The sequence below is a fragment of the Mus pahari genome, chromosome 13, assembly GCF_900095145.1.
Source record: "Mus pahari chromosome 13, PAHARI_EIJ_v1.1, whole genome shotgun sequence".
NCBI classification, from domain to species: Eukaryota; Metazoa; Chordata; class Mammalia; order Rodentia; family Muridae; genus Mus; species Mus pahari.
Window position 1 is genome coordinate 75,573,445 of NC_034602.1, and position 15,251 is coordinate 75,588,695.

Below are 15,251 nucleotides of genomic sequence, written 5' to 3' on the forward strand. Positions count from 1 at the left end.
CAGGCTGAGCAAGCCAGGGGAAGCAAGCCAGTAAAGAACATCCCTCCATGGCTTCTGCATCAGCTCCTGCTCCCTGACCTGCTTGAGTTCCAGTCCTGCATCCTCTGGTGATCAACAGCAGTATGGAAATGTAAGCCAAATAAACCCTTTCCTCCCCAGTTTGCTTCTTGGTCATGATGTTTGTGCAGGAATAGAAACCCTGACTAAGACAGCAGTGCAACGTGTGCTTTGAACTTTACTAAAGTTTTTTTTTTTTTTAATGAATGTTGATGCTCTTGCATTTGGAGCATAGGTGTTCAGCACTGAGAGTTCATCTTGGTAAATTTTGCCTTTGATGAGTATGAAGCTCTGTTGATTCTGTGGCCTGTGCTCTCCTGAGTGGACCTGCTTTAGAGAGACACTGGAGAGAAAATGGTGATCTCACCTGAGTTCTGGGGTCAGAGCACCCTCATATTTACTTCTTATAATTAGAAGTGTACTCAAAATTTTTTTAATACTTTGGTGGTCTCTAAATAGAGGCCTCTAACCCCCCCCCCCATCACAAAACTTGACTTTGGGCAATTTAATCTCTTAGTGTCTCATGTTCTTCATATAATATAGGAGCATTCTGAGGATTAAATATTGATAAATATGTACTCATACTGAAAACTAATAAACCTAATTATAGTACCAAGATATTGTCCTATTGTTAGTTTTTCTTAGAACTTTTTTCACTTAGATATCAAACTTGGATATCATACCTGCTGAAGAGCTTAAAATAGCAGGAAGGCTCAGAGATTTCTTGAATTGTTGTTTAGAAAATCATATAAATTAGGAACTGTGAGAATGTTCTGTGTAAAGACCTTCCCTCCATAGTTTATACCATAGCAATATTTTCTCTTGAATATATATATATGTACATATATAAATATGTACATATATAAAAACTTTTATAATACACACAGATATACACATACATATGTTATATGTTACATGTTATTTGTAATTTGTCATATGTCATACATGTATACATGCATCATATGTCATATGTTCTATGTTATATATTATATATCTTACATTATATATTGTATATAAACTTGGATGTTATATATATCTTTATAATGAATCATTGGAAGGATTACATAGTGGCAATCAGAATAAGATAGACTGTAGGAATTATTGTAGTGAGTGCAAGATTTTTCTAATGATTCATTACTCCATAGTACATGTCATTATCAGAGTGTTGTGGTTATGATTTTTTCTGTATGCTAATAACTGTGATGTATGAAACATTATTATATTCAGTGAAAACAGAAAGGAAGGCAAGTATAAAGGCATTGTATAACATATTTTGTATAGGTTGTTTTCAAACAGATGTGTTAAAAGCCAGGAATGGAGTTCTTTAAACCTGAAGGAAGAGGTCATGATTGCTGCTTAAAAGGCAAGGATGATAAGATTATTAGTTCTATCAATTGTTCTGGAACACTGGTTCTCCACCTTTGGGCCATGACTCCTTGGGGAGCATCAAAGAATCCTTTCACAAGGGTTGCATCTCAGGTATCCTGCATATCAGGTATTTACATTAGGATTCATGGCAATAGAAAAATTAGCTATGAAGTAGAAACAAAAATAGTTTTATGGTTAGGGGTCACTACAATATGAAGAACTCTATTAAAGAGTCATAGCATTAGGAAGTTTGAGAGCTACGGTTCTGGAGTAAGCAGGGGCTAATTGATTTGAAGGAATTGGTCTGAATTTAGAGCTTGCCTTAGGATAATTGTTTAGAAACTCTATATTGGCATGGATGCTGTAAGAGTAAGCCTGACTTAAGGCCCACTCTACAAGGTAAAACCTATACCTTGTCCCATGGTTAGACCAAGAACCTCTGACTAGACAGACCATAAGTCCCAGGACAGTACCTCAGTGGTTATAATATTAAACCAATATTAAACCATTGTCATTGTACCCATAGACTGAGGTTATCTGTTTTAAAGTCTGACAAAATAATAGGACTTTGGGTTATATCACAGTTCATCCTTTGTAATGTCTACATTACCTTATTATATTGGCATTTGTGATCTAATGTCTTTGTAAAGAAGCTGAGTTGAAGAGAAATTATAGAGCTATAGTCATAGAGATAGTAAAACAGTAATTTTGAGATTGGCTAAGGGCCTTGAGTTGATTTCTTCCACTTTTTTGTATTATTTTTACTAGTAGTATTCACTCTATAAGATGATTACCTTTATTATATTTTCATATGGATATTTATATATATTTGCTTATTTTGCTCTATTCTCCATTCTTTTTCCTATCCTCTTTCTACCCATCCACCAGTACCCTGCTTTTTTCCAAATAGAATCATTGTTTTTTAATGTCCTACACACACACATATATATTTTTGACATTGAAGAAGCTAGAGGAATGGAGACACAGAGCTTGGGAGAGTAACCAGCCAATGTTTAACTTTACTTAAAACCCACTCCACAGCTGGAACCCACATCTGACACTGCATGGGTGACCAAGAACCAGAAACTAGATAATCCAGAGACCTAAGGTAAACCCCAAAACTACTGTTCTTAAAAAAGGAAGCAACAATAAAATGACTCCTAACAATATTCTGCCATTCTCATTGATCATTGATCAGTGCCTTCTTTTTTATTTCCTTATTTATTTATTTATTTATTTAGATATTTTCTTTATTTACATTTCAAATGTTATTCCCTTTCATGGTTTCCCCTCCGAAAACCCCCTATACATTCCCCTCTCCTCCTGCTCACCAACCCACCCACACCTGCTTACTGACCTTGGCATTCTCCTATACTGGAGCATAGAACCTTCACAGGACCAAGAGCCTCTCCTCCCACTGATGACCAATTGTGCTGTCCTCTGCTACATATGCAGCTAGAGCCATGAGTCCCACCATGTGTTTTCTTTAGTTGGTGGTTTAGTCCCAGGGAGCTCTGGGGGGTACTGGTTAGTTCATAGTGTTACTCCTCCTATGGGTGCTGTAAACCTCTTCAGCTCCTTGGTTACTTTCTCTAGCTCCTTCATTGGGGATCCTGTGCTCCATCCAATGGATAGCTGTGAGCACCCAATTCTTTTTTTTAAAATTATTTTATTAGATATTTTCTTCATTTATATTTCAAATGCTATCCCAAATGACCCCTATACCCCCCCCCCCGCTCCCCTGCCCACTCATTCCCACTTCTTGGCCCTGGTGTTCCCCTGTATGGGGCATATAAAGTTTGCAAGACCAAGGGTTATCTCTTCCCAACAATGGCTGACTAGGCCATCTTCTGCTATATATGCAGCTAGAGACACGAGCTCTGGGGGTACTGATTAGTTCATACTGTTGTTCCACCTATAGGGTTGCAGACCCCTTCAGTTCTTTGGGTAATTTCTCTAGCTCCTCCACTGAGGTCTCTGTGTTCTATCCTATAGATGACTGTGGGCATCCACTTCTATATTTGCCAGGCACGATCAGTGCCTTCCTTATTCAGTCATCACCAGAGAAGCTACCTTCTGCAGCAGATGGGAACAAAAACAGAGACCCACAGTCAAATATTACACACACACACACACACACACACACACAGAGAGAGAGAGAGAGAGAGAGAGAGAGAGAGAGAGAGAGAGAGAGAGACCTTGGAACACACAGCTCTAAATAGGATATCTCCATTAAATCCCTCCCCTCAGAGCTCAGGGAATCCTAGGGAAGAGGAGGCAGAGAGAGTGCAAGAGCCAGAGGGACGGAGGACACCAGGAGAACAAGTCCCCTACAGATTTATACTTAAAATGTAGGTTCCACATGTGAATGAAAAACAGCAGTATTTGTCTCTCTGAATCTAGATTATTTCATTGAAGACTTCCTCATCCACTGTACTACATTGCTTTGTTTCCTTTTTGTCACAAAACCAAAGGCTCAGTCTTTTGCCTCCATTTTCCAATTTTTTCCATGATAATCAAAACACACCAGGACTTTCAGGGACTCTAACTTATTAAAACCTTGTACGTCGTGGGATGCTTTGGAAGGACTCTAAGTTTTCATCAGAGGAGTGAGCCCTCCAATGTCCTAGCCGGAGACTCTAGGAGAAATGGCAGATGAATGATGCTATCCAGCAGAGGAATGACGTCATCCCTGCCCCTGACACTATCACTATAGCTAATTGAATTACTTGAGTTAATCGTAGTAGTTTCTGTGATAACAGAAGCTCCTGGCTAAGTGCACTTGGTCTCTTTGTTGAACCTTTCACCCGATGAGTGTGAACACGAAGCCGATTCTTAAGCCAATGTTTTACAACCTTTCCTCAACAATGAGGGCTTGCAAAGTGAACTTTATTTTATTCACACTATCTTTCAGACTGGCAAGGATTTTTCCTCAAGAGACTGGTTAATTTTTGAATGAGAGGGAGCATTGGCCTTAGATGTGCATCCCAGTGATAAAACATATGTTATTCATGCATCTTAGTGATCAACCATATTACATGTTAATGTTACATGTTATTCATGTAATTGATGAATTCATTAGAAATATCAATGCTTTTACATGTCATTTATTTTAGCATTTCTTAAAGTGTGTCCCTTTGCATATTTCCCTGTTCACACTTTTAGAAGACTGTCTGAAATGGCTGACTCATATAATCTAGGATTGAGGTACTGGTTAGGCACTGTTTTGAACTTGGAAGGTGATTGCTAGAGTCTTAACACTTTTAGAAATGCACAGAAAAAAAAAACCCATTCTACTTACCAAAGACACTATCCTTTTATTTAGGTCCATGTATTCCTGAGAATATGGCTTTGCAAATTTGCTGTCATAGTCAATGTTGTTAACCTTAAAGCTGACATGGTAGTAGAAAGAATCTTTTCCTGAGGAGAGAAAAGGAACATAGTTTTCCCATTGTACACACCCACTTTATTGAGAAGTCACATGCTCATAAAATGTTGGGTTGCGTGATATCTACAAATCTTGATGCCCAGCAATTGTGGGAAATGCTCAGGTTGAGGAATGTTAAATTATAACCTTTCACCAAAAATATATTCAAGGTTTTTTAATGTAAAATTTTAATGTGCTACTTTTCAAGTTTGGGCAATATGTTATGAAACAAAATTACATTAAAATATAGTAATTATCTTGGTCTTTATGATTGCTATACATTACGTTTTGAAAAAAATCAGTCAAATCATAGGATTTCTTATTCATAGAATATGTTAGAAATTAAAATGCACAATGGAGAAAATGAGGGTAGACATGTCTTGAAAGCCCTGCACATTAAGTAAGCTAAACAAAGGAATGAAGTGTGTGAAGTTAGACAAGCAGCAGAATGAGGTGGGCTGGGAGAAAGGCTGGCCAGAACCACTCAAAGTCCCCTAACAGGGAAATGAAAACCCCGCTTCTTTTTTTTTTTTTTTTTTTTTAAGATTTATTTATTTAATTAATTTATGTATATGACTACACTGTAGCTGTACAGATGGTTCTGAGCCTTCATGTGGTTGTTGGGAATTGAATTTAGGACCTCTGCTCACTCTGGTCATCCCCACTCGCTCTGGTCAGCCCTGTTCACTCAGTTCCTGCTCACTCTGGCCCAAGATTTATTTTTTATTATATATAAGTACACTATTGCTGTCTTCAGACACACCAGAAGAGGGTGACAGATCTCATTACGGGTGGTTGTGAGCTACCATGTAGTTGCTGGGATTTGAACTCAGGACCTTCGGAAGAGCAGTCAGTGCTCTTACCTGCTGAGCCATCTCTCCAGCCTGAAAGTAGACATTTTCAAGCTCATGAACTTAGTTTAGTATGTTTGAGCCCAGGAGACCCAAAGTCCCACTTTTTCAAGGGTGCTTCCCTATGCTGTGTCTGACAGATGCTTCTGTCCAGCTGTAAATAAATACCCATCTTTGAAATGGAAGGACCTTTGAACACAACAGCAAGGCTACCCCATCCGGGGATCCATCCCATCATCAGCCACCAAACCCAGATACTAATGCACATGCCAGCAAGATTCTGCTGAAGGGACCCTGATATAGCGGCCTCTTGTGAGGCTATGCCAGTGCCTGGCAAACACAGAAGTGGATGTTCACAGTCAGCTATTGGATGGAACACAGGGCTCCCAATGGAGGAGCTAGAGAAAGTGCCCAAGGAGCTGAAGGGGGATGCAACCCTGTAGGTGCAACAACAATATGAACTAACCAGTACCCCCTGAGCTCGTGTCTCTAGCTGCGTATGTAGCAGAAGATGGCCTAATCGGCCATCATTGGGAAGAGATGTCCCTTGGTCTTGCAAACTTTATATGACCCAGCATAGTGGAATGCCAGGGCCAAGAAGTGGGAGTGGGGGGGGGTAGGGGAGCAGGGGGCGGGGGAGAGTATAGGGAACTTTCGGGATAGCATCTGAAGTGTAAATAAAGGAAATATCTAATAAAAAAAAAAGAATGCACATGAGTCTCCACCCAACCTGAAAACCCCGCTTCTTAAATGTCGAGTTTTATTTGTGTGCCTGTAGTCTGTGTATTAAAAGGAAGAAACAGAGGGAGTGAGAGGGAGAAAGAGAGTTGGAAATAGTGGTAAAATAAACAGTGGAAGAAGTAGAAATATTTGGTAGTGTTTTGAGAAAACTCTTCATGCCAGTGTTTGCAATTAATCATTTGGTGTAGTCTGCCATGCCTTTCACAGTAACTAGAGAGATACATAGTAAAATAAAATGGTACTTTGTATATGGTGCCCGAGCACGCGCGTGTGCTTATGTGTGAGTGTTTGTACATGTGTGGAGGCCATAGGCTGATGTTGGATCTACCTGTTTCTGCTCTCTAGCATCAGATTTAGAAGTGTTCATTGTTAGGAACAGCTTTTTATGTGGGTCTTCCTGGGGATCGTGGCTCAAGTCTCCATGCTTAGACAGCTAGCATTTTATCCACTAAGTCCTCTCCTTAACTCACTGTTTTCTTTTTACATTAAGCTAATAAAGATGACAAATCAATCAATCAATCAATTAATCAGGCAGCCAATCAGTCAACCCAGATGTTTTGTAGCCTGTCCGGGGAGTGGAAGTCAGAACACAGTTTGGGAGGACAATTTGGTAATGTCACCAAAACCTTGTAATCTATTTTCAGAATTGGTTCTGATCCCTCCTTTCAGCTCTATTCTCCATGTGATGAGTTCCACAGAAAGATACACTTTTTAAAACAATGTTAAAAAATTAGACAAACCTAAGAGCAAAAAATTAACAAAGTAAGCTACTTATACATAAATAAGTAAAATTTGTAATATTATGTCATCACTACAATCATGTTTGAGAAAAATATTTGATTAATAAAGTTTACACAAAAATAAATGAAAGAAGTTAAAAAGGAAGTGGGCTAGGATGTTGCATCGTGTGTGTGTGTGTGTGTGTGTGTGTGTGTGTGTGTGTGTGTGTGTGTGTGTGAGTGCTCTGCCTGCATGGTCTGTGCACCAAGTGCATGCCTATTGCCCATAGTGATCAAAGAGGGTGTTGGATCCCCTGGAACTGGAGTTATGGAGGGTTGGTAGGTACCATAAGGGTGCTGGGAATTTAGCCCAGGTCCTCTGTAAGAATAAGGGCTTTCCACCAATGAATTATCTCTCCACTACAGTTTCTATTTTTTAAATGTTTATCTGTAGATCTTATTTGTATTAATAAACCTTACACAACTCGAAGATAATTTGAAGAAAATTTTAGTACTCTCTTTTTTTTAAAAAAAAGATTTATTTATTTATTTTACACATGTGAGTACACTGTTACTGTCTTCAGATGTATCAGAAGAGGGCATCAGATCCCATTACAGATGGTTGTGAGCCACCATGTGGTTGCTGGGAATTGAACTCAGGACCTCTGGAGCAGTCAATGCTTTTAATCACTGAGCCATCTTTCCAGCCCCCCCCCGCGTGTGTTTGTGCGTTCTTGTGTATGTGCATGTGTGTGTGACTGTGGCAGCGTGTGCATGGAACACATGTGAAGATCAGGGGCAACCTGAGGGAGGCACTCCTCTCTGTCCACCATGTGAGTCTTGGGAATTGAACTTAACTGCTCAGCTTGCTGGCAAGTTGTCCTCACCCAGGGATCATCTTGCTGGTTTAGAAAATTAATATTAAAGGAACAACTTTCTCTGTAATTACTTATCTTAGCTACTGATTTTCTAATATTTTTGACATCTGTGCTTACATTTTATATATACTATTTCCTTGTCATAAACCTTTTTTTTTCAGAATAATTCTAAAGAATTGTATTTTGCCATTTTATATTGGTTTGCACAAATACTACATAACTTATCTTTAGAAATATCAAGTATTTTTTATCATTGTGAATCTAGGCACTCCAGAATAAAGCCTTTTGTAGCTCCTTATTTTATTATATCACTTAGTACTGACTCAAAAAGAGTAGAAGTAAATTGAATGTTTTCATTTGCCTTTATAGGAACAGAGTGTCATAGTAAAGGGCTAGACCCAGTCTCTCACATATAATACAGACAATGTGCAGAAAAAGTCAGGGCGTTAGTTCAGTTTTAGGTGTTATTTTTACTCACAAAAGAATAATTAATACAATTAATCAAGGTCATATGATTATTAAGGATCAAAGCTTAAGGAAAACTAAAAACCTCAACAATTATTTTCTTTACATTGAAAAATTATTTGACATGACCTGTAATTATTTTCAAAGAAGTAGGTATTTAGTCTGACTGCTTAGATAAGTGTCATAAAGAAAATACTGTTTTCATTTTAAATTTGCATTGACCCTTTTATTTTGTCTTTGGACTTTTGTCCCACCCCATTTATATGTGGGCTTATAATTAATCTATGAACACTATACATGCCCAGTTTTATGCATAGTTTAATAGCTGAATGTCACGCATGTGACCTATTCTGGCTGAATTAGTCTTAGAAGTTGAGCTATCTTGAATGACCTGAGCTTGGGTCTCAGCTTCTGCTGTCTTAGTTAGTACTCGCTGCTTCCAACTGTGTTCTCTTAAATGGGCTGTTGGAGAGCTTACAGTGCCCTTTACAGAATATATTGTGATACTTGACTTTGAAGAGGTTCTCTGTGAAGAAAAACACACGTATTTCTAATTTTGGCTCTTGGAGGCAGAGCAAACTGATGAAGTAAATGAAAGGGCAGTTGAGAAGGCCCGCTTGTCTGTGTTCTTACATTTTTACATTTATTTATTATTCTTTGGAACTAAAGTAGCTATTTGTAGAGGGGTGTAAAGGGTTAAGAGTTCCTACTTATGGTTAGTATAAAATTTTGGGGATACCTTGGAATAGAAGTGATAAAAATTTAACAAGGAAGATTAACTTTCTCTAAGAATCAACTATGTGCCATTTGTTGACATTCTTCTCTTCCCCAGGGTAACACAATCTTATTTGTGCCTGAGCAGATGCTAATCTAGAAAGTGTGTTATTATACCCATGTTAAATCTAAGAATGATCCTGTTGCTTTTGCATTCTGAAAAATGCTTCTGGAACATCTGAGTTGTTTTCTTATTGAGCAAAGGCAGTAGTTACTTTCCTGGTCTTCCTACTGGATGGCTGGAATTTGTACATGATGACCATGACTAGTTCAGGTGCCTCGGACATTGAGATGACATTGTCAAATCAGGACACATACAGCCAAGCAACATGACTAAAGGGGCTTGGGTTTCTGGTACCTTGAAATGACATGGTGAAATTGGTCACCATCTATGAACCTTTAAATGTCTTAATCTTATGCCTGTGTATTTTCCTTGAGATGAGCTATTCTCAATCTTGGCTGCCCACCAGAACCACATGGAGAACTTTGGACAGTACAGGTTCTACTACCAATAACACCCTTTGTGTAGGCTTTATGCACAAACTTTTCTGTATTTAAAAAGTTACAGAAATAGAACTTAATTTTGATCGACACAATTATAAGTATTTTTAGTCTATCAGGCACATCTATTTTGTGTAGTATTCAAATCAGAGTAACATTAATTTCCTCAGACATCATTTTTATGATAAGACTATTCACAGTTCCTTTAGTATAGTTTTTAAAAATGGACCTTATAATGGATTTTTTTGTGATGTGTACAGCAGACAATTTAGAAATTCACAATTGGTCAAATTATAGAGAATACGTGTCTGTGTTATGTTCAGATACAAATGGTGTGTATATAATTATATATTCTACCACCAAGACCATTGTGTAAGAGGGGCTGGAAAGATTATAAGAGCCAGAGCATAGAGGCCTGGGATGAAGCAGTGATTTCTGTGTATGAGAGACACCAGTACTTAAGAATTCATAGCAGCTGTGGGTGCTGGAATAAAATCAAACCAGCCAAAACTCCATTATGGAAGAGTTCATGAGCCCCCACTTCAACCTCATGTAAGGGGAAGAGTCAATTTTCTTTAAGAGAATGTCTTCTGATAGGTCGACTATGCTTTAGTACAGATATTCTCAACCTGTGGATTGGGACCCCTTTGAGGGGGCCACATATTAGATATTTACATTAAGATTCATAACAGTATCAAATTACAGTTATGAAGTAGGAACAAATAAATTTATGGTTGAAGGTCACCAGAACTTGAGGAGCCATATTATAGGATTTCAGCATTAGGAAGGTTAAGAACCACTGATCCAGTGGATAGCTCCGTACCCATGAGTGTCTGGGTAGCATACACTGGAAACAGTGGTATATTAAAAAAAAAATAAGGCCATAAAGTTGGGAAGGGTTTGGGGATGGATGGTGGATCTAGGAGGAGTTAGGAGGAAGCTTAGAGTTGAATATGAACAAAATATATTGTACATATGAGAGAAAGTCTAAGAAAAATAATGCAATGTTATACTTAAAAATGTACTGCATTATCAAAAATCTGTGGTCATCCTACTGTGCAATAAAATATCCAAACTGATTTCTCCTCTAGAACTAGGACTTAACGCGATAATATTTTTCTTCTCTTCTTATCTTTGTTTCTTTCTTCTATCTTTCTTTCTCTTTTTTCCCTCTAGGAGTCATTGGAAATTGAAGTTAGAGACTCATGTACACTAAGCAAGTGCTCTGTCACTGAGCTGCATCCCCAGCCCATTTAATAATACTCGAAAATAACCTAGGTGATTCTGAGTTGGTTAAACTTTATTGATTTGAAATAGCGATTTTTAAAGAAAAATTTCGGGACCAAATCTGGCTTGGTTTTGGATAGTCCATAAACATATAAAAGCTTTTGCATTTAGATTGGAAAAAAGTGAAAGTAATAACGACATTTGGTGTTATGTGAAAATTACATGAAATTCAAAGTTTAGATCCCCAAGCACTATTTGAAGACATCACAGTGGTTGACTTACTGTGCAGAGCACCTAGCTTAGTAGATTCTTTTTGTTCAGAAGTAGTCAGTGAATGAATGCTAATTGAGTTTGTGGAAGCTTTTTTTTTTTCATGTACCCTTATTATTATTATTTTTTTTGCATTCTTTTATTAAGAGAACTATTTGGCTTCCTAAGACAGTTAACTAAAATTTTGGTTGGAGAGATGTCTCTGTAGGTGAGAGGTTCCAGTTTCAGTTACCCACATGGTGGCTCCAGGTCCAGAGGATCTGGTTCCTTCTTCTCACTCTAGTAGGCACTGAAGATATGTGGCGCCCATATACACACTCAGGCAAAACACTCATATATATAAAATAAAAATAAATAAAAATAAAACCAGAAGGTGATCTAGAGAGCATCTGATTGCCACTTCAGGTACCATAAGCGGAGAGGAGAAGGTGTCTGTGAGGGAGAGCTGCTCTGTGCTTTGGTTTGCTTAGCTATTTTTAAGCTAGTTACTGACTCCAGTGAAGAAATAGTTGTTGCAAAATATGGCTCGTTATTTTTGGGTCTGGAGTCCACAATAGTGAACTACAAAATACCAAAGAGTCATTCAAAAAGAAATAGGTTCAAATCTTTGATTTGTGCTTTCTGGCATTGCTGGAATAGCCTTGACAATAATTTCTTTTCATTGACAAATTTACCTCTATGCTGCTTGTATTTATTCCTTCTCCAGCATCTAGGCTTGCGACTCATCTGACACTGCTTGAACCATAGATCTGAGTGCTCTGCAGATGGCCTCTTGATTAGTTCTTGAAATGATGGAGATTCTTTCCTGGAAAGACTCTACTTGCTCCCTAGAAAACACATTGTTTATCCCCATTGACTCTGGATGTTCATGGGGATTGCCTCTTTTTTAATGCTGCTGAAACATCATAAACCCATTATTTGTGTGTGTGTGTGTGTGTGTGTGTGTGTGTGTGTGTGTTTTGCCCTTTCTTTTTTCCATTATTTGTTTTAGATTTATTTTACTTCTTTGTGTGTGTCTGTGTGTTTGCATGGCACCTGTAAGTGGGTGCTTCAAAAAGAGAAGAGGAAGTCGGAAAGCCTGGAGCTGAAGTTACAGGAACTTGTGAGTTGCCTGATAAATGGATGTTCTGAGAAATGGACTGGGTCCTCTGGAAGATCCGCAGCTTCTCTTAACCACTGAGTCATGTCACCAGCTTAGGCACTCATTACTTCTATTTTAGATACTCCAGGCGGGAGTTAGACTTCAGTCATTATGTTCCTTAATCTATGAGGGTCTTTTCAGGGTACCATCGATCTGTTTTATGAGGTCTGTTTCTCGGCTTGATGAGAAGGGGAAATATCAATTCATCAAGCATTAAGTTGGTGATAATAATGTGAGAAATAAATGTTCATGCATTTCCAATTAAAATCTCCTTAAATATTCTCCTCTTACCTTCAGTTTCCGGAACCTACTCTTGATGAATGACTAAGTATAGAATCTTTAAAGTGAATACTTATTCATAGATATTTTTGTCATATGTTATGACGATAATTCATGCTTTAGCAGTGGTAACAGCTGCCATTGCAATCTGTCTAATAAGTATAAATGGAAAACAAAGTTAAAGTGGTTGCAAAGCCCCTACTTCCTGTCAAGTGCCTCATTAGATCATGCTGCACAGCTCTCTCTGTTTCTGTGATGGTGGTGTTTTCCTTTCGTAAACTGAAATGGATATTGGATGAGTTAGTCAGACTCTTATAAATGTAATCTCTTTTCTGGAAATTACTATCATGTTTTCAAATAGTAGTTCCCAATCTGTGAGTTATGAATTATGTAAAAATAGAAGCCTAGTGACCTCACGAGATGATTCCAGGGGAAAATATTTATATGCATGGCAGCCATTGTTCTTATAGATTTATGAAACTATGATTCTTATCCCTGTATTAATTCTTTATTTGCAAGTGCAAGAATTTAAAAATATTCCTGACTGCGGAAACCCTTGTTCAATTCTGGTCTTCAAATGTAATTGACAAAGCTGGTCTAGATCGGGCTTCTACTTTCAAGGAAGGGGTTTCTATGAGCCTTGATTCCGACTTCAGATTCTGTGGCATCTAGGAGAGCAATAACCGTCAAGTTATTGATACGCAGGGGAGCATTTGTATGACATTTTTATAAAAGTAAAATAGAAACCAGGAAGTTGGCATCTATTGCCACTGTTCTAAAAATAATTTGTTCTGACAAATGGCGAGATCCGTGAGGGAGCAGGCACAGTAATAGAAAGCGCATTGCATCCTAGTCTATGTAAGCATGTACCTTCTTGCAAAAATCTCCCCCCTCCCTTGTACTTTAGCTTCAGTGAAACAAAAGACTTATCACGAAAACCACCAGGGCATAATATTTTTACTTGAGTAGAAAACAAATATTACTATAGTTGCCATTACTTTTGGTCGCTCTCTATTTTAACAACTAACTATTCTTATATATTGCCTATACGAATATAGAAAATATTTTTTATAAAAATATCCTCATGTACAAAGATAGATACTGTAAGTTCTTCCTTATAGGTGGGTGCTATAAAATAGATTATATAAAATGAGAGACTAGGACAGTGGTCGCTAGGAAGTGCTGAGAAAGGAAGAATGAAGAGGTCAGATGACAGGAGCCACAGTACAGTCGATGGAAGAATAAGTTTGGTGTAATATGGCTGTATTGTATGATTATATATTTTACCAGTTAAGAAAGAATTTAGACGAATTTAGAAGAAAAAAAATTTCAAGGTTAAATTCAAAGCAATGATATAATTTAAAGGGATGGGCATGGTAATCCCCTTGACCATTAAATATTATGTACATGTATCAAATTTTCACCCCATACCTCATAATATATACAATACAATGTTCTTAATGATGAAAAGATTGTCACTCTGCTTAAAATGATAAGGAAAAAAAAACCACAGAAAACTTGACAGGATGCTCTACTTTAAATAAAAAATAAATTCAATGACCTCATTTTTTCTATTTTATGAATAAACTATATAGAAAAATTGTAAACATATTTTCCTTCATTGTTCAATACTGGAGAAAAATCTAGATTTAAGGAGGATTTTTATGGGTAGAAAATAATGTTTTTCACTATACCAGTACCATGCAGTTTTTATCACAATTGCTCTGTAGTATAGCTTGAGGTCAGGCATGGTGATTCCCCCAGAGTTTTTTTTATTGTTGAGAATAGTTTTTGCTATCCTAGGTTTTTTATTATTCCACATGAATCTGCAAATTGCCCTTTCTAATTCATTGAAGAATTGAGTTGAAATTTTGATGGGGATTGCATTGAATCTGTAGATTGCTTTTGCAGGATAGCCATTTTTACTATATTAATCCAGCCAATCCATGAGCATGGAAGATCTTTCCATCTTTTGAGATCTTCTTCAATTTCTTTCTTCAGAGACTTGAAGTTTTTGTTATACAGATCTTTCACCTCCTTAGTTAGAGTCACACCAAGGTGTTTTATATTTTTTGTGACTATTTTGAAGGGTGTTCTTTCCCTAATTTCTTTCTCATCCTGTTTTATCCTTTGTGTAGAGAAAGGCCACTGATTTGTTTGAGTTAATTTTATATCCAATGACTGCACTGAAGCTGTTTATCAGGTTTAGGAGTTCTCTGGTGAACTTTTTAGGGTCACTTATATATACTATCATATCATCTGCAAATAGGGATATTTTGACTTCTTCCTTTCCAATTTGGATCCCCTTGATCTCCTTTTGTTGTCGAATTGCTCTGGCTATGATTTCAAGTACAATATTGAATAGGTAGGGAGATGATCAATGGAACAGAATTGAAGACCCAGAAATGAACCCACACACCTATGGTTACTTGATCTTTGACAAAGGAGCTAAAACCATCCAGTGGAAAAAAGACAGCTTTTTCAACAAATGGTGCTGGCACAACTGGCAGTTAGCATGTAGAAGAATGCGAATTGATCCATTCTTATCTCCTT

General features: G+C 37.5%; 1 protein-coding gene across 1 annotated transcript in view; it reads right to left on the reverse strand.

The window, feature by feature from the left end:
* Positions 1 to 15,251, reverse strand: part of LOC110330206 (transmembrane protease serine 11C) — a 59,634-nt gene that overhangs the window by 35,443 nt on the left and 8,940 nt on the right. The window contains exon 3 of the mRNA XM_021210183.1: positions 4,727 to 4,845. Coding sequence (XP_021065842.1) covers positions 4,727 to 4,845 — 119 coding nt within the window. The remainder of the gene's footprint in view (positions 1 to 4,726; positions 4,846 to 15,251) is intronic.